Consider the following 27868-nt stretch of genomic DNA (forward strand, 5'->3'; position numbering starts at 1 on the left):
TATCGAAACATGTCTTGTTTTTCGGTACCAAGTTTCGGTACCTAAGTGGTTAATCTCGTCAACGTCAGTGAAACAATAAGCATGCAGCATGATTGGCTGTGGCGGAAAAACACGGCTGCCTAGAGACGTGGCTCGTCGCACGTGAGGCTGTAGTGTGTGTGTGTGTGTGTGTGTGTGTGTAAGCGTCCCAACCCAGATAGATAGAAAATATGTGGAAATGATCAAAAGTGTACCTACCTATGTCAGAAGGCAACACGGTAAATCATAAGGCACTTAAAAGCGTACAGAATACACTTGAGAGTAGAAAGTTTATCCGTCTTCGACTGCAAGAACTGGAGCGCGTCACAAATGAACCGAAACTCAGCGTATAGGATACTTGCCTCACAGACATGGGGAATAGTCCTATATACGGTCAAAATATATCTATTTTTAAACGAAACAATTCAAAATAACTAGTTTGATTACCTAATCCATATCGGCACGCGCGCGTTCACTACTGCAGGAATGACGAGTCAGCTTTGCAATGATCATCTTTGCCGCCAACACACTGTAAACACTTGTTCATTAATAAACAATTAAAATATCTCCTTGCTATCGTTTCCCGACACATCCATAATCATTAGGCTACTTTCGCCAGAGCTTTGCGGCAATCTTCATGTGTGCTGAGCGCGAGGCATTTATCCCGCCCCCCAGTAGTCTATATTTAATTCAATTCACATTTATTATAGCATTTTTCACAATAAATACATATGGTTTAAAGTAGCTTTACAGAAAATGCATGTGTCTAAATTACAATATAGAGTGATCTGTTATCAGAGGTGACTTTGTGTAATGCATTTCAATTCATTTTCATTTTCATTTCATTCAATTCAGTTTCATTGTTAAACAATGCATTAAGAAAAATTAGCTAATTGAAGTAAAGAATACATGTTGTTAAATGATTAGGAAACAGAAAACTTTAGCATTGGTGCTTTTTTACATACTCAAAATATGTGTAAAAAAGTCAACATACAGACTGAAAAAATAAATGTTTTTTTTTTTAGGTAATGTTATATTGTTAAAACTGGTTTCATAAAATTGGTATCAAAAAAAGTATCGCTCAGAAACCGGTATCGAAGTCAAGGTATCGGTATCGAAAATTTTGTTACGATACCGAGCCCTAGCCAAAAGAGGGTTTGAACTGGCACAAACTGTTAGTAAATCAGGCCCAGACACGACTTAACAGGAAAGCTATGCTGACCTGGTATTAAACTTTTTTGCAGAGGTGCTACGTTGAAACTGGTAGGATATTGGAGAGGAGAGTTAGCCTTGGCGATAAGAATTTCTTTGTTTATCTTCATCCTGAGAAAAACACAAAAAGAAAATTACACTGTTATAAAAAAGTTTATAAGTGGCTCCCAAAAATAATGATCAATAGAATGTTCTCCTTGCGCCCCTGCTCAGAGATTATGTGATGATGCAAGTCGGACTTCTATGAGAGATGTGCCTCAAAACCACAAAGATATGCAGTGTGTATTTAACATGACACTGTGGTGCTGTTTTACAGGATTTTGGGTGAGATGTAGAAAAAAAGAACAGTTCAACCTGAGTTGATGTTGATTGAACTCCTGTGCTCTGCGCCCAATGATGTCATCCAGTTGATCTTCTGGCGCAAATTGTTTGGTGAGTTCAGCTCCTTCACAAGTAAGATTTGGCATGGGCGAAGGTCCAAAGCTATGGTGTCCAGTTATACTATAAACATGAAAAAAATATTTTATTGACAGTTTGAGACAGAATAAACAAAATAAAGCCAACAGATGTAGTTACTTTGTTAAATAGTTTATTTGACTTTGACCACATTTACACTGCTGTTGAATAGTTTTCTCTGTTTGAGAAAAGTCTCACCAAGGCTGCATTTATTTTATTAAAAATACAACAAACAAACAAAAAAGTATTTTTGTGAAATATTAGTACAATTTAAAATAACTGTTTTCTATTTTAATATAGTTTAAAATGTAATTTATTCCTGTGATGCAAAGCTGAATTCTCAGCATCATTACTCCTGTTACACTGTGGTTATCTCAGGAACAGACTGAAGACTCCGATTAAAGATGCATATTCAAACTTTAATAATAACTCTCTGGAACAGGCAGGGAAAACTCACATTACCGCAATGGAGACCGGACAAAGACTGAAGGCAAGGGTGTAGTGATGTATCGTTCATGAACGATTCATTCATTTTGAACGAATCTTTAATATGACTTGGGACTACCGAGTTGTCTCAGGGAGTGATTTGTTCATTTTGTGCTGACCGCGCATGCGCATTGCGCAACATATGGGTTCTGAATCTATACTAGAAACATAAATGATTAGTTCATCTCTCTCGATTCTTCGGGTTCGGGACGGGTCCGAGTCTTTCGTTCTTCCTGTCTGTCCCATAGACAGTATAAGAACTGGACAGAGCCATCTCATTGGAACTCAGTTGAGACAGTTGAAGCACATTTTCAGCGATTTTTTTTAGCACTTCCGTTTCCCGACGCGCAGACTCAAACCGACTCAAACGAAGCTTGATGACGTGAGCAACCTGTCTGACAGACGTAAATCTTCTAGTAGCTGTGCGTGAAAATTGCCAACGTTAATCACTTCATATGTATTCACTTGGCACATACCGAATTATTTCCAATTCCCCAAAAACGTTGTTGAAATATTTTGTCCCGTTGCTTTTATGGACTCATTATCTATGGGCTTCTCCCTTGAGGGGACGTCCCCCCGATTGCCTGTGAGCTTCTCCTCCTGTCTATACGGTAATGTCTCTATTGTGCGACAAAAAGTTGCGTGGTTATGACGCAATCGTTAGCCTGTTTTTAACAAAAATGGCTTCTACGGGGCCATAACGTAAGATACAAAGTAATGGAGCCTTTTATACATTGTCGTGTTTATTTAGAAATATATAATGAACAAATGAAGTCTTTGGACGCCTCAGATGTAAAGTTATTCGCTGTCAAAGTGACGCCAAAATGAATGGGAGTCAATGGAATGCTAACAGCAGGTGAAGTTCTGCTACAATAGCGGCTCCCGCGAGGCTTCAACTTCCGGCTGATGGATTACACCCTTGGTCAGTCCAATAGAGGCTATGCTGTCAGTACCGGAAAGAGAAATGATTAGTTCATTTTCTTCAAGTCTTCGGGTTTGAGTCCTTTCGTTCTTTTGTCACGTGACTTGTCACCGTATTGAATAGCCAACTAATTCACAACCTATTTACAAACAAGCACATAGTTAATGTATAATATAATAGTACTTAATTAATGTATAATATATAATAAAACACACCACAGATGCACAAGAAACATTTAGAAAAGAGACAGACAGGGACAATTGGCTAATAAGATGGAACTTTTATTTTTCAGATAATGTTTATTGCACATATTTTGTATTTTAATTCCTAAATATAAAACAATATACATTCAGACGCAGTCAATAATACGAATCTAATGTTGTATTTGATGCGAGATACCAGCGGTCACGTGAGAAAAAAAACGAAGGATTTAAAACCCAAACTCGAGAGACGAAAAAGGTTGTGAATTAGTAGGCTATTCAATACGGTGACTTGTTACGTGACAAAAGAACGAAGGACTCAAACCCGAAGACTCGAAGAAAATGAACTAATCATTTCTCTTTCCGGTACTGACAGCATAGCCTCTATGGACTGACAGGAAGAACCAAAGACTCGGACCCGTCCGAACCCGAACTCGAGACTCGAAAGATGAACTAATCATTTCTCTTTGCGGTACTGACAGCATAGCCTATATGGGACTGACAGGAAGAACGAAAGACTCGGACCCGTCCGAACCCGAACTCGAGACTCGAAAGATGAACTAATCATTTCTCTTTCCGGCCCTGCTGTATCTCACACGGCACGGTCGGCCCAGCAGACAGATCAGAGTCAGACACTGACGAGTCGACAACTAACGTCTCGAGACACGAGAGGAGAACTAACCTGATAAATATGAATTTGCAAAGGAAAGAACGTCTCGGATCAGGAGGTGAGGTGAACTAACAGAATCAGACTGCAATAGTCTGAACTTAAGACCCAACAACTAATCAATTAATAAAACATTTCGGTTTCTTATAATTTGGCTTTGGCTGCATTACCCTATAGTTTATTTTTATTCTTTTTACAAATGTAATCAACATTTTCGTAAGTAGGCTACTAGATGTGTTGGGATATTTAACATGCCATTTTAATTATATTATGCTGAAAATAACGAAATGACTCGAAAAAAGATGAGTTATTTTTGCTGAACGAGACTCAAAGATCCGAGTCAGTAAAATGATCCGAACTTCCCACTACTAGGATGAAGGGTGCATCTTAAAAAGCAAACAGAAAGGAGATAATTAATAAGCAGTGTTGGGGAAAGTTACTTTTAAAAGTAATGCATTACAATATTGCGTTACTCCCCAAAAAAGTAACTAAGTACGTTACTTAGTTACTTTTTATGGAAAGTAATGCGTTACATTACTTTTGCGTTACTTTTTCTCACCTGCATGGGCTTGTTTGTTTGTTTTTTAATTTTTTAACAGGTAAAAAAATCTATTTTGGCCAATTGTTAAGGCCCTTTCACATCAAAAGTTAAATGAATAAGCCTAAGGCAGAAGGAAATGCATATTTACTACTGTACAGTAGAGGGCGCCGCTCAAACAAACCTTTCAGCTGCTGCTGTTCTTGATTAAATAACAATAGGAAGTTCAACACACTTATTTCTAAACCTAATCTAAAGTTATTTTTCCTTATTAGTATGGTTGAATTAGATCATTGTAGGTCAGCAGCAAAGACTGGTTAATAAAGTGAGATTAAATACATAAAGTATATTTGTGTAATTTAACATAGTTAATTATAAAACTTTTGAACAAAATTCTGAGATTGCATTTGACTGTTTTTATTCATTTTGAGGAATACTGAATGTTTTTGTGCAAGTGAGATGAGTAAATGCATGTTCAATGCAAATGCACACAACACCTCACTTTATTTCTCTCTACATGGGGACAGGAGAGCTGTCAGTCAATAAATGTGAAAAAGTAACTAGCGTTACTTATTTGAAAAAGTAACTCAGATATTTTGTTGTAAATTGAAAAAGTAATGCGTTACTTTACTAGTTACTTGAAAAAGTAATCTGATTACGTAACTCAAGTTACTTGTAATAAGTTACCCCCAACACTGTTAATAAGACACAGCTGGGACAAATGGACTCATAATGACAGTAACCATAGAAACAAAAGAGATAGACGAGTGGAATCAGAACAAGGCATGTGACATAAAAACAAACAGAAGGTCCATGAAAACAGAAACAAACTGAAAATAATGCTGACAACTCCAATCTTCAGTGTCACATGATGCTTCAGAAATCATTCTAATATGCCAATTTGCTGCTCAAGAAACGTTTATTATCATTATCAATGTTGAAAACAGTTATGTAAAAATAAATGTAGGATTACTTGATGAATAGAAAGTTCAAAAGAACAGCATTTATCTGAAATAGAAAGCTTTTGTAACATTATACGCTACTGTTTAAAAGTTTGGGGTCAGTAAGAAATAAAAGAAATCAATACTTTTATTCAGCAAGAATGCATTAAATTGATCAAAAGTTACAGTAAAGACATTTATAATGTTACAAAATATTATATTTCATATAAATGAAATAGGACTTTCTATTCATAAAAGAGTCCTGAAAAAAATTTGTACACAACTGTTTTCAAGATTGAAAATAATAATGAAAGTTTTTTAAGTATCAAACTTCGTGGCACTGAAGACTGGAGTAATGATGCTGAAAATTCAGCTTTGCATCACAGGAATAAATTACATTTCAAATATATTAAAATAGAAAACAGTTATTTTAAATTGTCATAATATTTCACATAATATTAATGGATTGTTTTAGTTTTAGTTTTAAAAAAAATCAAATAAATGTAGCCTTGGAGAGCATAAGAGTCTTCTTTTAAAAATTAAAAATCTTACCGATCCCAAACTTTTGAACGACAGTGTATGTCAAAGGTTTTGTTTTTTGTGCATAATTTCCAATCAAACTGCAATTTCATCAAATTATGCAAAAATTGTGAGTATATTATTTAATTGTATTTAATATACATAAAATGATATGATGCTATGAATTTAATGATGTTAAATAATGCTTATAATAATGCTATGAAATTAAGTTTAGCCATTTTATTTTGAGAACAAATAATTAGAGATGTGGTGGAAATTGTTGAAATATTCATGACTTGAAAAATAAGAATGACAAAATTAGATAATAGTACCCTAATGAAAAAACAAATACCAAAATGCATTTAAAATTTTTATTTCATACGTATACTACACATGTATTAACATATTTACTGACATATCGCTTGAGACTTTGATATAAATATTATAATTAAACTTTATTTGGAGTACTTTTTTATTGCACAATGCACATTTCTTAATATTCTGTCTAAAATGTGTTTTAATTTTCAAAAAGAATGCTGCGTGAGGAAGCTTCAGGAGACGAAAAGCAGGTTAACAGTCTTTATTGGAAACAAGGCAGAGCCGCAACGGCCGATCAACAGAAATAGTCTCAAAATATTCTTGAAGGAACAGAGGAGCGCACGCAGCAGGTCTCGTGGACTGGTGAAGGGTGAGCAAAGGAGAACTGGAGAAGCGCAGATGCCTCACACCTCTTCTGGACTCAACAAAGGTAACCACTGATCTGGTAAAGTTGCAGGTGGATAACAGACAGCTGGACTAGACGGGACATAACAAGAGTTCAACAGCGGTAACGAACGTGGCGGTCAACAATAATCCGACAAACTAGAGTGAAACACGAGAGACTAGAAATAGAGAGTAGCTAATGATAGAGGATAGAGAACAGGTGCGATAATGAGAGGATGAGAATCAGCTGGGGAAGATAAGTGGTAAATGAAGAGTGAGAGCGAACAAGAGGGAACAGATACAGAGAATGACCAGAAGAGGGAGACACAGACCAATAAAACACGAGAAGAGAACCAGGATCATGACAGTACCCCCCCCCCCCCCCTCAAAGTGCGCCCCCTGGCGCACTCAAAGAGGAAGACTGACGGGAGCGAAAGAAATCGTCGATGAGCGAGCGGTCCAGGATATCCCGGGCGGGAATCCAGCTTCTCTCCTCAATACCATAACCCTCCCAGGCGACCAAAAACTGATGGCCACGACCACGAGGACGGACATCAAGGATCTTATGGACCCGGTAGACAGGGGAACCCTCGACACGAACCGGAGGGTTAACTGGGCGGGGGGGTGGGCGAACAACAGGCTTGATAGAAGAGATATGAAACACGGGGTGAACACGGCGGAGATTGGATGGCAATCTGAGCCTCACAGAGACAGGGCTAAGGACCTGAATTATGCGATAGGGCCCAATAAATTTGGGGGCCAGTTTACGAGACGGATACTGGAGAGGAAGATTGGCGGTGGAATGCCACACTCTTTGACCAATGACATAACGGGGACTCTTGATACGGCGTCTGTTAGCGGACCGACGGGTGATGGAGCGAGACTTTAAAGAGCGGATCTCACAGTCCTCCAGGTTCGTTTGCAGCGTTGGATAAACACATTAACAGATGGAACGTTAGACTCAGGACTCGAGGAAGGAAAGAGAGAGGGTTGGTACCCTAAACAGCTCTGAAAAGGAGACAGCTTTGGACAGTAAGAATTACAGTCTTTTCACCCGAAGGAGGAAGTCCTGTAATAAAATCAAGACCAATCTGAGCCCACGGACGTGACGGAACGGGTAACGGTCTAAGGAGACCAGCGGGAGGTCTATTACTAACCTTGGTCTGAGCACAGATAGGACATGCCGCAATGAAACGACGGATATCACGTTCCCGAGTGGGCCACCAAAATTTCTGAGACACAGACGCAATAGTACCCCTAACCCCAGGATGAGCGAAAAGCTTGGAGGAGTGACCCCACTGAAGAACGGCACGACGAGCGGAGGGGGGAACAAATGATGAATCCTTAGGGCAGCCACGGGGAGTTATGGCGTGAGAAAGCGCGCGCTTGACAGTTCGTTCTATTCCCCAAGTAACAGCCCCTACCACTCGTTCCTGAGGAAGGATAGACTCGATGGGTGAGGTCACGGGGGAGCAGAATTGACGAGACAGCGCGTCAGGCTTTAAATTCTTTAAACCAGGGCGGTAGGAGAGGGAGAAATCGAAACGAGCAAAGAATAGAGACCAACGAGCCTGACGCGTGTTGAGTCTCTTGGCGGATTGGATGTACTCAAGATTTCGGTGGTCTGTCCAGACCACGAACGGAAAGGAAGACCCCTCTAGCCAGTGACGCCATTCACAGACGGCGAGAAGTTTGCGATTACCCACGTCATAGTTTCGTTCAGACGGAGAGAGACCATGTGAAAAGAAAGCGCAAGGATGGATCCTCTCGTCGGCAGAAGACTGCTGCGAGAGGATGGCTCCTACTCCTACCTCTGAGGCATCAACCTCGACAATGAAAGGCTTAGAAGTGTCAGGAGTGACGAGAACCGGCGCGGTCGTAAACAATGTCTTAAGATGATCAAAGGCGGTCTGAGCCGCGTTACTCCAGACAAAACGAGACTTGACAGAAGTTAAAGTGGTTAGTGGGGCGGCCACCTGACTAAAGTTCTTTATAAACTTACAGTAGAAGTTAGCGAACCCTAAAAAACATTGGAGCGCAATACGAGAGTCGGGTGTGGGCCAATCGGTGACTTCGCGAACTTTAGCCGGGTCCATACTGATGCCCTGTGCCGAGATGACGGAGCCGAGAAATGTAACAGACTGAGCATGAAACGTGCATTTCTCGGCTTTGACGAACAATTTGTTCTCTAAAAGTCGTTGGAGGACTCGACGTACATGCTGAACATGAACCTGTAAAGACGGAGAGATAATCAAAATGTCATCAAGGTAGACGAAGACAAAAACGTTTAGCATGTCTCGTAAACGTCATTGACCAAAGCTTGAAATACGGCAGGAGCATTGACCAGGCCGAACGGTAAAACCCGGTACTCAAAGTGGCCCAGCGGAGTATTAAAAGCGGTCTTCCATTCATCACCCCCCTTGATGCGGACTAAGTGATACGCGTTGCGAAGATCCAGTTTTGTGAAGAAGTTAGCTCCCTGCAAGATTTCAAAGGCTGATGACATAAGTGGCAAGGGGTAGCGGTTCTTGACAGTTATGTCATTCAAGCCTCTGTAATCGATGCAGGGATGTAACAAGCCGTCCTTCTTCTTCACAAAAATGAAACCTGCACCGGCCGGAGAGGAAGAGGGAACTATGGTACCAACGTACAAAGGATTCAGAGAGATACTTCTCTAACGCCTGACGCTCCGGGACGGAGAGAGAATAAAGCCTTCCCCGAGGAGGAGTGGTTCCAGGAAGAAGCTCAATGCTGCAGTCATACGGGCGATGAGGAGGAAAGGATGCCGCCCGGGATCGACTGAAAACCGCTCGCAAATCGTGATACTCCTCGGGAACTCCTGACAAATCACCTGGCTCCTCCTGAAAAACAAAGACAGAAGACACAGGAAACACAGCAGACACCAAACACTTAGCATGACACGAGAGATTCCATGACAAGATAGTGTTCTTGGACCAGTTAATCTGAGGGTTATGTTCTACCAGCCAAGGATGACCCAGCACAACAGGCATATTAGGTGAATGAAACACCAGAAAACAAATGGTCTCGCGGTGGTTACCGGACACGGTGAGACTCAAGGGGGCAGTAGCGCGGTGCACCCTGTCGAGAACCCGTCTATCCAAGGTGAAAACAGTGGTGAGATCCTGAAGAAAATTTCCCTCGGAACCAGAGTCAATAAGAGCCTGACAGTCAATAGAAGAGTCGGACCAGCGGAGATGAACAGAAAAAATTGTCTGTGAAGGCGGCGGAGGGCTTAGAGAAGATGCGCTCACCAGTAACCCTCGCTTTACTGGGGAGCTTTGTCTTTTAAAGGACAGGAAGTGGGAAATGGTTGTTAGCACCGCAATAAAGACACAGACGGTTTATAATTCGACGCTGGCGTTCTGATGCAGAGATCCGGATTCCACCCAGCTGCATGGGTTCCTGGTCCGCCGCAGGTGCAGTAGAAGAGGAGCAGATAGATGATGAGAGAGAAGGCCGGGCCACTGGACGTGCTCGTCGACGCAACTCAAAACGTCCCTCCACACGTAGAGCCAAATCAATGAGGGGGTTGAGGGAAGATGATATTTCACTAGCCAGAACCTCATCCCTGATCTCGGCGATCTCGGCGAACACTCGTAACATCTCGTCCTTAAAAAGGCAATAGCTGTTGAGGCAGATGGCATCGGAATTCCAGACCGCTGTTCCCCACTCACGAGCCCGTCCCTTGAGAAGTGAGATGATGTAGGCTATAATGCACTCGGTAGGCTCTCCCGCATAGCAGGGGGGTTTATTCACACGTGGCTCGGATGCGGTGGAATCAGAGGACCGGACCGGGCTTGTTCGAAGAAGATGAAACTGCCCAGATAAGTCAGACTTCTGGAAAGCCAGCGTCTCAACAGCTTGACGAGCGGCGGCGAGTTCCTCTTCGTGTCTCCCCAGCATGGCTCCCTGGATCTCAAGCACGTTTTGAATGGGTTGCTCATCAGCTGGATTCATGGTGGTCGGATTATTCTGTCACGAAGACTGCTGCGTGAGGAAACTTCAGGAGACGAAAAGCAGGTTAACAGTCTTTAATGGAAACAAGGCAGAGCCGCAACGGCCGATCAACAGAAATAGTCTCAAAATATTCTTGAAGGAACAGAGGAGCGCACGCAGCAGGTCTCGTGGACTGGTGAAGGGTGAGCAAAGGCGAACTGGAGAAGCGCAGATCCCTCACACCTCTTCTGGACTCAACACAGGTAACCACTGATCTGGTAAAGTTGCAGGTGGATAACAGACAGCTGGACTAGACGGGACATAACAAATAACAAGAGTTCAACAGCGGTAACGAACGTGACGGTCAACAATAATCCGACAAACTAGAGTGAAACACAAGAGACTAGAAATAGAGAGTAGCTAATGATAGAGGATAGAGAACAGGTGCGATAATGATAGGATGAGAATCAGCTGGGCAAGATAAGTGGTAAATGAAGAGTGAGAGCGAACAAGAGGGAACAGATACAGAGAATGACCAGAAGAGGGAGACAGAGACCAATAAAACACGAGAAGAGAACCAGGAACATGACATTAATATCACTATTAGTAAGGATAGTATGATCTGTGTATAATATCAGTCGTTGAATGCAAAATATTTTAAGTGTATCTAAAATATACTTGCCATAGTTCCACTTTAGCACAATAAAAGATACTTAAGTATATCTTTAGTTGGACCTCTCAGCATTATTTCTGTATAACTAAAGGGCATTAAGTTCAAAATTAGTTGTTCCAATTTAGCAGACTTTATGTATATAAATTTAGTATCAATATTATGTACATAAATATGTAAATGTATCTGTAGTATACTTAGCATAAAATATTATTTCAAATACATTTTGATATATTTATTATTCACTAGGGTAGTAGTGCATGCAGTACATCCACTGTTTAACATTATAGGCAAATCAAATAAGAGTGTGTGAAAACTATGTTTTAAGGAAATTTGTTCACAGGGCCGAAAGTGTCCATAGTTAAAAAAAACACCCTGTTGCTAAACACACCATTGTTGAATCATATTGAGAATTTTCTAAATAAAAAGAAATCAATCATCTCATTAAGTCTGACATGACAGTTTCCAGTGCCAAACATTCTATCGGGTGCCAAAATCAAACAACAAACGGTACTAATAGACTCTTAAGGTATGCTCTAATACTACTGAAAAATCATGACCCTATAACTGTTATCTCCATGGGCGTAGATTACGCGGGTTACACTTTTTATACAATGTAAATTCGTCCCCCGCACTTTTTCATAGGGCAAGTGTTTCAACGACAAGCTGAGGTTTTCACGGGTGTGTATACATCGATATTTAAAATCAAAAGAGTCAAGGATAGTCTATACGTGACTTCACGTTTCCATGGTAATCACTCACTCGTGCATTAGCTTACGACACGCCCGCATCCGCGTCGAATCCATCAGTTTCATAGAGTTCAAAATGGCAAAAAACTCTTCACTCCTTTTTCACGAAAAAGTCAAGCACTATAAGTAAGTGGTCATGTAAGAAAAATAAAACTGGTATTACACTTGACATTCTGTTCCCCTCACTTTTGAAATGATGGCTGCGCCCCTGGTTATCTCCATACTGAAATATCAGATGGCTAGACAGTGATTCATCTTTTATAAATCATTAAAATATTGGTCTCTGGGACGCCATCATCCCGGAGATTAGAATGTACACTGTGAGTTTTTAAAACAATATCTTGAATGTGGGAAATGAATAAATAGTGGTTATAAACAGCTGTTGAGATCGTATTCTCATTTGAAATGAGTTGAGGCTTGGACTCGGAAACAGTGTTTATTATGTCTCGACTTAAGCAGAAACGGATACAGACTCAGAAAAAAAAGGACTGCTTACCTGGGTGCTGTTATGTTTTTCATGATTTCCAACACTAAGCAAATCACCAGTGTAGTCCCAAGTAGGCAACAAAGTAACATGTTGCGCATGATCGCCATAATGATAAATGATCTGAAAGAACAGTTACACACATCTGATACAGGAACATCACAACATTTCAATGACAACTAAAAGCACAAACTGAATATGAGGCTGGAATGACATGCAAGTGAGTAAATGATTTACATTTTTGGGTGATCTAGCTTAAGTTAGTGTTATAGCTGACTGTCTGCGTCATGTAAACAGGAAAGACACACTTTTCTTAGCTGTGATGAAAGCCATTAGACACATTATTCTACGTAAGTACACACACATCTTTGCCATCAGTAAACGGTCACAACAAAAGCCATCTTTTCAGTCATCATCTACATCTGACATAGGTCCAGCCTTTCTTTTACAAACATATCCACATGTATTAGCAAAATGAGAACCATACATGGTCATCCCAACAAAAGTGAGATATACTTACCACAGATCGTCCGGTTCTGAAACACAATATGGCGGCGAAGTCTTCTCATGGATACATTGTTGTTGAGGTGAACTGCGCATGCGTGAGAAGACTTTGCCTTATTGCATATTGCAGATGATTATAACCAGAGGATTGCAGAATATATATATATATATATATATATATATATATATATATATATGTATATGTATTTATATATATGTATAATCTATTAAAACCATAAAATAATTGCTGCTTCTTCTTACAACCATCCGAGACATCCTCCTCTTTGTCCATTTGCTGGAATAGAGCGGTCACTTTACCCTCCACCACCAAGCTAGGAAAGACTGTGTATCAAATTTCATTGAACATTAATGCATTTACAAAATGAAGGAGTGGAAAATCTGCAGAGAGTAATAAGGCTAAAGGGCAAACAGTTTTATGAGCAGAAGAACCCTGAGAGAGAAACTTTTATATAAAAAATACTTATGTATCTCTCTTCAAGTGGCCACATCATATTCTGATACTGAATGTTTCTCAGTTCCTTTACAAAGCTTTCAAGTCTCATGGTCTTGATTCAGTGGCAGTTCTCCAATCTTACAGTATAGTAAAATACCAATAGTAATACTTGGTACCGCCATTTCAGCTATTCACAGTAAAATGAAGTAGTCACAATTCACTTTTTAGAAGAAATATTTTTCATATTCTGATGCTGCCAGTAACAAACTGTGAGGGAGAGCACTCATTTTCCAAAAATGTCTCAAGTTAAAAATTAACTGAGAATGTGCAAAAGAACTTGTCAACTCTCTACAGCTTACGGCCATAGTCTGAACTCTTAAAAGAGCTCAGTTTTGATGTTGTGGATTAGCCTATTTCGCAAGGAGCAAAACGTCTCTGGTTACTATCATAACCTGGGTTCCCTGAGGTTTTTGTTGAAATCTTATGGGCTAACGCCAACTTGGAACAGCTGGCCAATTGTTGTGAAGCATACACAACATGCAAATACTGACAGGCTCGTGGGCAGTATAAAATGCACTGATGCAACAATTGCGTCAGAATCGCGACTGAACGCTTACAAAGCTGAACAAACAACGAAGACGCCGGCTAACGCTTAATGCCTCGTTCCCACCTCTCAGGGAACCGAGGTTTACGATAGTAACCGGAAACATTCCCTTTCGAGAGTGGTAACTCTACATTGCGTAGCAACGCTGCGGGAACTGTATCCCGCCGTGAGAGTAGTGAAGATAATCCCCGAGAAACGGGGTCAAGCTACACCAGCCACGGAAGAGACAGACTCGCACCCGTGCTCGAGTGCTATACTTTTTTTCATTGATTCTGTAAATCCTGTAGCCTACATTGTGTACAGGTGCTTTCTTTACCTACATGTACGGGGTAGCACAGGCATTTGACGTGGAGTGAGAATGGTTTGAATATTAACGATCATCATATCTTCCACTCTCTTTTACCATGAATGCGCAGCTAAGGAAAAGAACGGAAAAGGTGGAGATGAAGTCATAATCCATCCCTGCATATATAGTATTATATTTGCTACTGTCCATGTATGACATTTTTATAGCTTCAACATAACATTGAACGTGACATAAACTTTTACCAATACATGTGTATATATTTACTGAAGTGTAACAGAGTGAGGAGTGCTGCTCAGTTGCTGGCATCTTGTACAAATACATTAGCAGAATGTCATCTATTATTTATTCGATTTATCTATCTATTATTTAACAATATAGACACAATGTGTAATGTCTGTTCTGGGTTTGTTATCTTTTTAGTTTTGCACTGTTCCCAGGATACTTTTGAGTGTGTAGCAAAAAGTAGACAAGCTTTGGGACACACTATCACGTCATAAAATTGCATCTTTAATGGTTGCTCTCTGTCGCATCCTGTCACAGAAAACTGCCCTGTCAATCATCTTGTCACAGTTAAAATCCTCCAAATTTAATTTCCTACCGTATCGGAGAGAAATGCAGAACCACTTTGGTGGTCAGTCACGGGTCTTTCAGGCTGAGGCTCTCCTCATATTAATACATAATGATGCATTTAAAAGTTAATGGCCAAACAGATCTTTATAAAAGTCCACATTGTTCTTGCTGATAAGATATAACAAGGATAACATTAAATAAATATTTATTTATTTTCAGGTTCAGGTATATAAAAATCAGGTTAAACTTTGATTAGTCCCTCAAACCTTTATCTTAACCTCTCACGTAGGTCGCACATATCCGCCATGTTTTGTAGTTTAACACTTTTTACTCGTGTTTGTAGTTCCTCCTCCAAAGCGCAGTGGGTTGTGGGCAATATTATAGTGAGCACGGATCCACACTTTGAAAATCCACCGGAAATAGTAGACCATCCGGGGACTTCTAGCATACTCTTTTTCAACATACTATGCTTTGGGACACACTTATTTTAATTTCACATACTGTTTAGGATATATAATATGGACATTTAGACGGAGGGTATAGTGTTTGATTTGCCCCCATGTGTTACAGCTGTGTTTAGTTAAAAAAAAAAAAACTAAAACAAATTGAACATAATTCTGACAATTTCAACCGCTTGCTGCCAGAGAGAGACCTTGCTGCCTGTAGACCTCAGGATGCAACTTATGGCCAACAATCATCTCAATTTTTCTGTGGTTTTCATAACGCAGCATTATTAACAAACTGCATTTTTAAGACATGGGGATATCAGTAAGCAAAACTATTGACACAGTCAGTGGCATGTCCTGTGAATGCCTTTCCTCACAACAGAAAAAACAAAAATGCTTACAATGTCCAGTTCTGGAACCGCCTCCATAATCTCTACAAATCTTTCAATCCGCGTCTCATTCAAAAATACATAGTCATCATCAACCCACAGGAAGTATTTGGTGGTGACGTGATACAGCCAGATTCCTGCCTGCAAACCAGCCCTTAAAAAAAATCAAATCATCAGCAGCAGAAACAGTGAATAGTAATCAATACTCACATATCAGCTAACTGCAGGGCAGAAAATAGAAATAAACCACTGTAAAAGTAGAAGATTGATTTAATCGAGCTTTTTGTAGATGCAAATCCAGAATATTTTGATTTGTGTATTCGGTCTGAATACTCTATTCGGATTTGGATGGAAGGTGCTCTCTCAAATCGGGTAATGCACAAGTATAGTTCCAGTCAGTTAAATCGCTGTTCTATATTAATGTGCTGCCTTCATTGAAGCACACAGAGATTAGAGATTGCACTCTCTGTACACACAGAAACATTCAGGATCACAGAAACTTCTTGTCCTTACTGCCCTGCAATGTTTTACAAATAAAATAGCTTCACTACATTATATTTTCGGCAACGAGGTAACCTCTCTGTTATTGAAGAATTTAAACTCACAGCTACACACCAGAACCGTTCACACCAAGAATAACTATATTGGTGTCCACACCAGCGGGTGATATTGTTCTGTAGGCCTATAAGAGCGCACTGTAAAGTTTGTCGTCAGGCGCTTTAAATGCTCAAGCTCTTTATAGTGTTTTTACAGTATAATATGCAAAGTACAATTTTCTATAAAAAAATTAATCTCTGATTCTGTTCTTTAAGGGTGACATAGGCCTACAAAAACTCTTTTAGGTCTAAAACAGTTTAGATAGTTGTTAATATGAGAGTTATGAGACATTATTTAAGAGATTTAAGTATTGTATTACACAAGTAGCTCTCAGCCGTATCTTTTTTTTTAAAGTAGCTCTCAAATGAAAAAAAGTTGGAGACGCCTGATCTACAGTATCTCATGCAAGTGAGCACACCCCTCACAATTCAGCAAACATTCTAGTATATCTTCTCAAGGGACAATACTATAGAAATGAAACTTGGATATGTTTTAGAATAGTCAATGTGCTGCTTGTATAGCAGTATATATTTAATGTCCTCTGAAAATAACTCAACATACAGCCATAATTGTCAAAATAGCTAGCAACAAAAGTGAGTACACCCTAAGTGATAATAGCTGTTCATCGTTTAACCATGTAAAGCCACATGTCCTATTCATCATGTTCATGTTTTTTGTCTGCTTGACAGGACCATACAAATTTGTGTATCTTGTATTAGAGCAGTTAAAATTTGTACTTTTGAGTACAATTCTCTCATACTGACCACTGGATGTTCAACATGGCCCCTCATGGCAAAGAACTCTCTAAGGATTTATGAATTAGAATTGTTGCTCTCCACAAAGATGGCCAAGGCTATAAGAAGATTGGTAACACCCTGGAACTGAGTTACAGTAAAGGCCAGGGTCATACAGAGGTTTTCCAAGACGAGTTTCCACTCGGAACAGGCCTTGCACGGGTCAATCAAATAAGTTGAGTCCTCGTGCTGTGCGTCAGGTGCAGAAGCTGGCTTCAAAAAACAGACGCATCAGTGCTGCCAGCATTGCTATAGAGGTTGCAGAAGCGGAAGGTCAGCTTGTCAGTGCTCAGACCGTACGCCGCACACTGCAACAAGTCGGTTTGCATGGCCGTCGTCCCAGAAGGAAGCCTCTTCTGAAGCTGGCTCACAAGAAAGCCCAGGAAACAGTTTGCTGAAAGCAACCTATCCAAGAGCATGAAATTACTGTTCAACTTGTGTGGCTCAGATGGTGTCCATCATGTGTGGCGACGCCCTGGTAAGGAGTACCAAGTAAATTGTGTCTTGCCAACAGTGAAGCATGGTGTTGGCCATGGTCTGGGGCTGCATGAGTGCTGCTGGTACTGGGGAGACGAGCTTCATTGAGGGAAACATGGATTCTAACATGTACTGTGACATTCTGAAGCAGAACATGATGCCCTCCCTCCCTCCTTGAAGGTGAAGGTGATGGAGTGGCCAAAGTACGTCTCCAGACCTGAACCCTATTGAGCACCTGTGGGGCGTCCTCAAGCGGAAGGTGAAGAAGCACCATGTGTCTATCATCCAGCAGCTCCATGATGTCATTATGAAGGAGTGGAAGAGGATCCCAGCAACAACCTGTGCAGCTCTGGTGAACCCCATGCCTAGGAGGATTAAGGCATGTAGATAACAATTGTGCTCACACAAAATATTGACACTTTGGACACAGTTTTGACATGTTCACTTAGGGTGTACTCACTTTTGTTGCCAGCTATTTTGACAATAATAGCTGTATGTTGAGTTATTTTCAGAGGATAGTAAATATATACTGCTATACAAGCAGTACATTGACTACTCTAAAATCTGTCCAAGTTTAATTTCTATAGTAGTGTCCCTTGAGAAGATGTACACCCCTCACATTTCAGCAAACATTTTAGTACAAGTAATTAATACAATAGATATTTTGTGATACCAATTACAATTATAAGAGCAATCCGCCAGATGATAAACAAAAATATAGACGAATGAGGACTGATGAAACTATGAATGCATTAAAGAATGACTTACTAGCTCAAAATTGGGAAATTATATACAAAGAAAGTGTCGTTGAGACTGCATACAATACTTTTTTAAGACTATTCACATTATTATATGATAAAAATTGCCCGATTAAACAAAACTGTATAAAGCGAAAATATTACAAAAGGATTACAAAACACTTGTAAAAAGAAAAATACATTCTATAGAGAATTCATAAAACAAAGAACTCAAGAGGCAGAAAATAAATACAAAAAATATAAAAATAAGTTAAACAATATTTTACGGGTATGTAGAAAGGAATATTATAGTAAAATGTTGAATAATAATACAAATAATATTAAAGGAATATGGGACATATTAAACAGTATTATTAAAAATAGTACTAGGCAACATAGTTACCCTCATTATTTTATTGATAATAACACTAAAAAGGACAATATGGTTGATGTTGTTAATAGCTTTAACAATTTTTTTGTGAATGTTGGTCCAAAATTGGCAGAAGAAATTCCAGATCCATTGTCATCTGAAGATTGGAAAGAAAACTTAATAGAAAGGAATCCAAACTCAATGTTTCTTACAGTGCTGGAAGAAAAATAAATAATAGACATTGTAAATAAATGTAAACACAAAACATCTACTGATTGCAATGAAGTTGATATGAAAATTGTGAAAAGGGTAATTGAGAGGATTTCAAAACCAATGGCATGTATCTGTAATCTATCATTTCATACTGGTAAATTCCCAAACACTATGAAAATAGCTAAAGTTGTTCCGCTGTTTAAAACTGGGGACAGACATATTTTCACAAATTAAAGACCTATTTCTTTACTTCCACAATTTTCCAAAATTTTAGAAAAACTATTTACTATCAGATTAGACAGATTTTTCGGAAAAAAATAACTTACTTTCTGGGAGTCAATACCGATTGAGATCAAATAGTTCAACATCATTGGCTTTGATTGATTCAATTGAGGAAATTACTAATGCTTTGGATCATAAACAGTATGCAGTTGGAGTTTTCATAGATCTTAAAAAAGCTTTTGACACAATTAATCACAACATATTAATCAATAAACTAGAACGGTATGGAATTAGGGGGGTAGTATTGAATTGGGTAAAAAGTAATTTAAGAGACAGAAAACAATTTGTGAGGTTGGGGGAATATTCTTCGTCGTGTTTGAACATTGCTTGCGGTATCCCCCAGGGGTCAGTATTGGGTCCTAAATTATTTTTGTTATACATAAATGATATATGCAAAGTTTCAAAGATAGTAAAATTAGTTCTATTCGCGGATGATACAAAAAAAAAATTTCTGGGGGGAATTTACAGGAGCTCTTGGAGACTATTACTTTAGAAATGTGTAAAATAAAAAGATGGTTTGATAGAAATAAAGTATCATTAAATATTAATAAAACCAAATTCATGTTATTTGGTAATTGTAAAAAGAGTACACAAGTCCAGATACAGGTAGATGGTGTGGACATAGAAAGGGTTAACGAAAAAAAGTTTCTTGGGGTGATAATAGATGATAAAATAAGTTGGAAACCTCACATAAAACATGTACAAAATAAACTTTCAAGAAGTATTTCAGTATTGAACAAAGCAAAACATATTTTGGACCACAAACCACTCCTCGTTCTTTATTGTGCGTTGATATTACCATATTTAAATTACTGTGTGGAGGTTTCGGGTAATACTTATAAATGTAGACTATCATCAGTATCTATGTTGCAAAAAAGAGCCATAAGGATAATTCATAACAGCGGTTACAGAGAACATACAAATTCATTATTTTTAAAATCAAGGACATTAAAATTCACTGACCTGGTTCATGTTCAAACAGCAAAAATAATCTATAAGGTAAAAACAACTTACTTCCTGGCAATATTCAAAAACTGTTTTTGAATAGAGAAGGGAGGTAAAATTTTAGGAGTGTGTGCAACTTTAAACATCCCTGTGTCCGTACGACATTAAAACGTTTTTGTATATCTATATGTGGAGTGAAGTTGTGAAACAGACTAAGTTCAGTGCTCAAACAATGTCCAAGCATAACTCAGTTCAAAAAGCGGTACAAAAGTATAGTTTTCACAAGGTACGAGAATGAAGAAGGTCGTTGAATAGGGGATCTCAGTTAATTTATAAAAAAAATTTTTGCATTGTTTAATAATTATGGTGGATACAAATATAGGTAGGCCTAAATATGTTTTTTATTTATGTATTTCTCGGTGTGTATGGAGCAAAATAGATTAAGATGATCGGCCACCGGAGTATATAAATAAATAAATAAATAAATACCATATCTACATATCAAAAGTTAAAAGTCATGTGAACGCAGAGACCTTAATACTTGTGAAGGGTTACAAATTTAAGAATATATTTAAGATCTGCTGATCCTATTTTTCTTTACATAACATCACATGAAATATTAAGATAGAGAGACTGAATTTAGCATTCCTGTTTCTCTCTGTTGAATTTAGCATTCCGGTTTCTCTCTATTGAATTTAGCATTCCGGTTTCTCTCTATTGTAAGTTAAATGAATCAGATGAAAACTCTGAATACACTACTGAAACTCTTGGTGGCTCTTGGGAGCTTTTGTCTCAGCGGGAGAGTCCTGCCATTCCTGTTCTCTAGTCTGATTGGATTGGAACTGGTTACACTCTCAGTATAGGGCAGGGACCTAAACCTGTATACATCATTTACATGCTTTGTTCATCACAATGTTAAGCCCTGCCCCTAAATGTATATAAATTGCAAGGGAACGTTTCCCTTAGTCAGACTCGAGACGAGCTTGGAAGACTACAGCAATGCACAGCTCATGTTCTCAATAAAGAACCCTTCTTAAGATACAACCCGAGTCTCCTGGTCTACGCTTCTGAGTTTTCTACACTTTGGGAGAAAAAAAGTTCACAACACTTGGTAGACAATACACAATGACGGTAACATTTGATGGATCATTTTGTGTTTGAATGTGTCATTTTGAGTAGAAAATGAACTCCAAACGTCACAAAATGGCAAGTTACTAATCCTAAAAATAAAAGCAATGATAAAACAGTGTACATACAGCTGGAAAACAGTGAGAAAAAAATCACTATTCAAGGCCCAATGCATGATGAGAACACCAGTATCAGAAAAGTTTAGTAATTTTACTTAATTTTATAACGTTGATATCTAAGCTTTTATTTCTACACGCTTGAATTGAGTCCTAATATAGAATTTACTTCTTTTTTTTATTCTTGCTTGAACTAACTTTTTCATGTAAATTACATTGTTTTTTTCTGTAGTATTTACTTCAACACAAAATTATTTTTATCAGTGATGATAAAAAATCAGTATAAGTACCGTGTGTGAGTGCATTGCTAGTTAACTTCTCCCCATTTTTTGTGACAGGCATCAATGTATCTTGCTACTAGTAGGATGCAGTCTTTTTTTTTCACCTAATAAATGTTGAATTGTGCTTTATTGTTTAATTTTGTGAAGGTAAGGCAAAGTAGGGCAGACCATCACAACTTTCATTTCATGCCAACTCTAAAGAGTACAGATCGCTCTGGGGTGCGTTTCCCAAAAGCATTGTTGGCCAACTATGATCACAATTTCCATTGAACTCTATTGGTAACGACGGAACTTGCGACCATAGTTGGCTTTGGGAAACGCACCCCTGATCTGGAACTGGAATATGGCAGAGCGTGTACATGCTGCGGCTTAGCACTTCTGGTGATCACGGAGACGTAGCTCAACGCAACAATCCCAGAGGAGGCCATCCAGCTAACTGGGATTGCGCAATAAATTGAATATGTTGGCCGTGTACCTGCTGATAGTGTGAGTGTTTGATGTGTACGTGGAAATTAAATGTATAAATGTTATTGATATAGTTTTATTGTTTTATTTTTTTTTACTTATTTATTGCTTGAGATCTGTCCTCACTTGGTTCAAATGGAATTGTGTTGTACTCTCTTACAATGACAATAAAAAGGAATCTAAAAAAAAATCTAACAAGCCGTAAGTGACAAAGATAACCGTCATTTTTACCCTTCCAGTCAAATGGAAGCATTAAAGACAGCTTTAACTTGCTGGCAAGTGACCATGGTACAAGTGGGATATCACGTATGTGGTACACACAGAAAACTGGTGGAGAAGAAGTGTGCACCTGTGCAGGAGGCATGATGTAGTGCTCAATGTTGTTTCCAGACACAGGTTCAGGCTTCAGGCTGTCATCCGCAACAATGATCTTGATATTTGGATAAAACTTCCGGATACTCTGGATGAGGACGTTCAGCTCCTTATACCGCAGAAAAGTTTTTGTTATTATGGTTACCTGTGAGTTAATATCTGAATTGTGAGAGAGAGAGAGTGGGAAGTAGGTTTGACATTTCATTGGTTTATTGGCAACTTTATAGACATGTATGTATACATGTGTTATAACCAGCACATCTGATGCCATGGTAGCATGCTGTTTTTTTTTTTAGAGTGTTTCACTGTGTATGTTGTGGTCTTACCGTTTCCTGGGTCATAAAGAACAGGAACTGATGGTCTCCTAATCATGATGGGAAACATGGCCTTATGGTCCTCAAAAGAAAAATGAACTAAAGAGAAATGTGATTTGTCAAATAAATGACTAATTTTGAAAACTCTTTGAACAAATAGTAAAGATACAATAATGCAGAAAAATGTCCTATAATGGGCCGGCACCATATATTAAACTTAAAGGGTAACTAAACAATAAAACTACTTTTTTGTACATTTGTACATTTTTGGAGTACATTTTTTTTTTTTGACATTTGGGTATAAAGTGTTGTAAGACTGGAAAAACTGGAAGAGCCAGAAGATACCGCAACTCTCTGAGAGAACAAAATAAATTAATATTTGAATTCCTCTCTTGTGCACCACTCGAGACGCAAGTCTCACCTAAGCAATCCTAATCTACAGGTCCTTCTCAAAAAATTAGCATATTGTGATAAAGTTCATTATTTTCCATAATGTAATGATACAAATTAAACTTTCATATATTTTAGATTCCTTGCACACCAACTGAAATATTTCAGGTCTTTTATTGTTTTAATACTGATGATTTTGGCATACAGCTCATGAAAACCCAAAATTCCTATCTCAAAAAATTAGCATATTTCATCCGACCAATAAAAGAATGTTTTTAATACAAAAACAGTCAACCTTCAAATAATTACGTTCGTTTATGCACTCAATACTTGGTCGGGAATCCTTTTGCAGAAATGACTGCTTCAATGCGGCGTGGCATGAAGGCAATCAGCCAGTGGCACTGCTGAGGTGTTATGGAGGCCCAGGATGCTTCGATAGCGGCCTTAAGCTCATCCAGAGTGTTGGGTCTTGCGTCTCTCAACTTTCTCTTCACAATATCCCACAGATTCTCTATGGGGTCCCCCAAGGTCTGGAATCGGTCCTTCTCCACAATCTTCCTCAGGGTCCGGTCACCTCTTCTCGTTGTGCAGCGTTTTTTGCCACACGTTTTCCTTCCCACAGACTTACCACTGAGGTGCCTTGATACAGCACTCTGGGAACAGCCTATTTGTTCAGAAATTTCTTTCTGTGTCTTACCCTCTTGCTTGAGTGTGTCAATGATGGCCTTCTGGACAGCAGTCAGGTCGGCAGTCTTACCCATGATTGCGGTTTTGAGTAATGAAACAGGCTGGGAGTTTTTAAAAGCCTCAGGAATCTTTTGCAGGTGTTTAGAGTTAATTAGTTGATTCAGATGATTAGGTTAATAGCTCGTTTAGAGACCCTTTTCATGATATGCTAATTTTTTGATATAGGAATTTTGGGTTTTCATGAGCTGTATGCCAAAATAATCAGTATTAACATAATAAAAGAACTGAAATATTTCAGTTGGTGTGCAATGAATCTAAAATATATAAAAGTTTAATTTTTATCATTACATTATGGAAAAAAATGAACTTTATTATAATATGCTAATTGTTTGAGAAGGACCTGTACATATTTTTCCTTTGACCCCCCATTCCCCCGTTCCCTCTTCCTATCATGCTGATATCACATGAAATTCACCCTAGAATCTATATAGTTTAATGTGAATAATTATCATACGTCACGTTTGATATCATTTGAAATGTCTCAGTGCGACTGGTACAAAGGTCTCATTCTCAAAGAAGTAAACCAAAAGGTAATAAGGCATTTAAGAGTTTAGAAATAATTCACATACATAGGAGGGTGTGTCTTCCAGGCACATGGCCTCATGTTCTCGGAAGGTGTAAACTCAAACAAATTCCCATTGTTAGCAAATGGTTCCATGTAAATCAACTTCTGCCCCCAGTAAGTCTGGGATTGGATGATTAATGTGAATTCCCACTGTGAACTCATGTTTACATTTGAAATGAGTTCTGTCTATATAATGAAATGCAACAAGAGCTTGGGGCGTTTTCTGTAACCAGATTAGCCAATGATGTGAAGTGCACCAAAACACTTCGCATCATGTAGATTTTCTATAATGTCAAGGTATTGCATCTTCTCTCTTTATTCTAGAGCATTTGATGTTTGTATCTATTATCTTTGAACTGATTAAACTGTTCTGATACTGTTCTGATGCATTCATACATTGTAGCAACTGGCGTGATACATTTACCTGACATAATAAATTGTAAACATTTGATTTTATTCTAATCGACTTCGACATTATTTTCATTAAAGAGTTAAAAAAGATTAATCAAATATTCGTTCACTTTTAATGATGCCCAGATATCATTAAAACCTTTTTCATTTATGGAGTCAGATGAAATAACGAGTTGATGCATATAAATGTATTGATTTAATCAAAATTATTTTCCCACACGGAAAGACAGTAACGCACAGAGACCTTCATCCGCTGATCGGAAAACCTTCTTTGGGCCGATCCAGCCGGGCCTTAAAGTGTTTTAATTCTACAATATATGGTGTAAAAACATCTTAGTGCTGCCCTCTTTAGGTTGAACGGTGGCTACTGCAGTTGAATTTTCCTATTGGGAGTTGTTTCCCCGCAGGGACCAGCTCACCACGCCCTTGGTACGAGCTCACCATGCCCTTGGCATAGACTCAGCTGGTATAAAAACATCTTGTTCCATCAAAAACCACTGTAGCGAGTCAGGAGTTGGAATTGCGAGTATTGAAAACGATCAGGATAGCGTATATTAGCATCTAGTTAGCATAGCATTTATATAGTTATTTAGATTAATTTGTGTAGCCTAGGTAGTGAATTAGCATAGTTGTTAGTGTATAATTGGTAGAAGCAGTTAGTTAGTAGCATAGTATTGCATCAGTTAGGATAGCTTCAAGATAGCGTAGATTTTTAACATTAGCTTTATCTGTATTTAGTACAGTGGTTAGGATGGGACGTAGGTGTAGTGTTGCCGGTTGCAACAGCACTGCTGGACTGCATAGCTTTCCAGCAGACTTGGAAATTAGGTGCCAGTGGTTGTTACATTTATGGTCATACAGACTTAAGAAATATGAAAAAATAAACTGTAAAATGTCTACTTTTTTATGTGTCCACTTACAATCGAAACAAAACATTGTGCTTTTGTAAAATAAAGAAAATAAAACAGGGTATGCTTTCTGCCTCTCCGTCCCTATGAACTTTTTTTCTAGAGCACGTCTCTAAACTTAAATAAAACTCAGCGAATACTAGTCACATAGACAACAGCAATATATGTTTATAAACATTTAAGTCTCTGCAATTAAATTATCTAATTCAAAACTAAAAAAAATATTCTCTGTTTATGTAATCTGTATGAAAAGATAGAGATGTCAGTCGTTCTCGTAGCAACTCATTATCTGCTAATGTGAACATGCCTACAGAGAGCGGGCGCTATTGAAACGCAGGTCTCAGGTGCACTCCCAACCCACCAATTTTATTCTGTAAAGTTATGCATTTCTAAACGCTTTATGCATTTCTTAAAATTGAGCACTTTACATGAGTGTCTCTCCTGTACTTACCCAGGTCTGATGTTCTGACATGGTAGATAGTGCTGGTGTAGGTCACTCTGGACAGCAGATCATTGAGTTGTGTGAGGCTGCTAGATGAGATGCTCAGTTCACTCTGACCCTGTCCATTCACCTGCTGTCCATCCAGAACATCCTCTACTGAGAGCACTCCACTCTTCACTCTCAAAGACACCTGCAGACATCATTGTGTTTAATGCATCATCTATATATTGATTGCATAGGTCTTTCTCCCATTTGTGAGCAATTGTAAAAATTCATGTAGTTATATCACAAAATGTCTCTCTGGAGGAACGATTTAAAGTGATAGTTCAGCCAAAAAAAGAAAATTCTGCCATCATAAAAATATCCTCTTTTTTTGTGTTCAGCAGAAGAAATAAATTCATAGGTTTAGAACAACTTGAAGGTGAGTAAATGACAGAATTTATATTTTTGGGTGAACTATCCCTTGTGTTTCTGGAACTCTTAGGCTATAATATTCTCTTGCATCATGCGGGTTAAGTCTGTCCTAAACCAGTGATAAATATGTATTGCATGTAGGACAGACACAGGATGGTATGAAACAATAATGCAATGAACAAACAAGTCCTTTATTTGACAAGATACAACATACCTGCTTAAATAAAGAACTGAGAACTGCTGAAATAAATAAATTAGAAAGCCTTATGAACCTGAGTTGGTGTTGCCTGTACTCCTCCGCTCTGCGTTTCAGAGTGTCATTCAGCATTTCTTTTGGTACATGTTGTCTTGTGAGTGTAGCTCCCATACTGGAACACGCGGAGCGATTTGTACTGAGAAGCGCTCCAATATTGGGGTAACTAATTGGGATACATTAAAAGATCATTGAAAACATGAGCCCCTTTTAAAACCAAACATTTGTTCTGCTGTACAAATGTATCACTTACTTTGGTTTGATGAAATCAGGATGAGGGCTGAAACTGTTGAGCAAACAACAAAGGCGCCCATTAAAACTGTTTTTATGTAGTGGATATAGTCTAACAAATAAAGGGAAAATGCAGTCTAATGCTTATGGTTGTAATACAATGAGTGTACTGCAAATCCATCCTGGTCTCTTTATTAAAAGAGTGGTGCAGGTATGACATCAGAACCTGGAGGTCTAATTCGCCACTGGTTCCTTCGAGTTTTTCCTATGGGGTTTTATAATGGGGGTCTTCAAGTTATGAGTAAAATAAAGCCTGTGGTAAGCATTTTCTACAATATACACAGCACACACACTCACACCCCTATGGAGGACCAGGAGTGCCACTTAAAAATAAAATGAAGATTCAATATATAAATTTAATAATTCAAACATAAAAATGTATATAAATAAATCACTTTTAAATGCACAAAAATTAATAGACATTTTTAAAGTTGTTTATTTAATTCGTGTTTTTAAATGTATTTCAATAAAACCATAAAACAATAAATAAATTAAAATATTTTAAATGTATAAATAAATAGACACATTTAAAATTGTTTATTTAATTCATGTTTTTAAACG

At 38.4% G+C, this 27868-nt stretch overlaps 1 protein-coding gene and 1 pseudogene across 1 annotated transcript in view; both read right to left on the minus strand.

Annotated features, from left to right (window-relative positions):
* The window catches only part of b4galnt2.1 (beta-1,4-N-acetyl-galactosaminyltransferase 2 (SID blood group), tandem duplication 1), a 40680-nt gene extending 38955 nt beyond the window's left edge, over nt 1–1725 (minus strand). Inside the window, exons 1-2 of the mRNA XM_077212118.1 lie at nt 1585–1725; nt 1241–1341 (exon numbers count right to left, since the gene is read on the minus strand). Of these exons, the coding sequence (XP_077068233.1) occupies nt 1241–1341; nt 1585–1697 (214 nt within the window). The 5' untranslated portion in view covers nt 1698–1725. The remainder of the gene's footprint in view (nt 1–1240; nt 1342–1584) is intronic.
* An 8978-nt stretch (nt 1726–10703) lies between these two features.
* LOC143722179 (beta-1,4 N-acetylgalactosaminyltransferase 1-like) lies at nt 10704–27145 on the minus strand (annotated as a pseudogene).
* Nucleotides 27146–27868: the final 723 nt, after the last annotated feature.

The sequence above is a fragment of the Siphateles boraxobius genome, unplaced genomic scaffold (genome assembly GCF_051911475.1).
Source record: "Siphateles boraxobius isolate OS27281-9 unplaced genomic scaffold, OSU_SipBor_1 66, whole genome shotgun sequence".
Classification (NCBI taxonomy): Eukaryota; Metazoa; Chordata; class Actinopteri; order Cypriniformes; family Leuciscidae; genus Siphateles; species Siphateles boraxobius.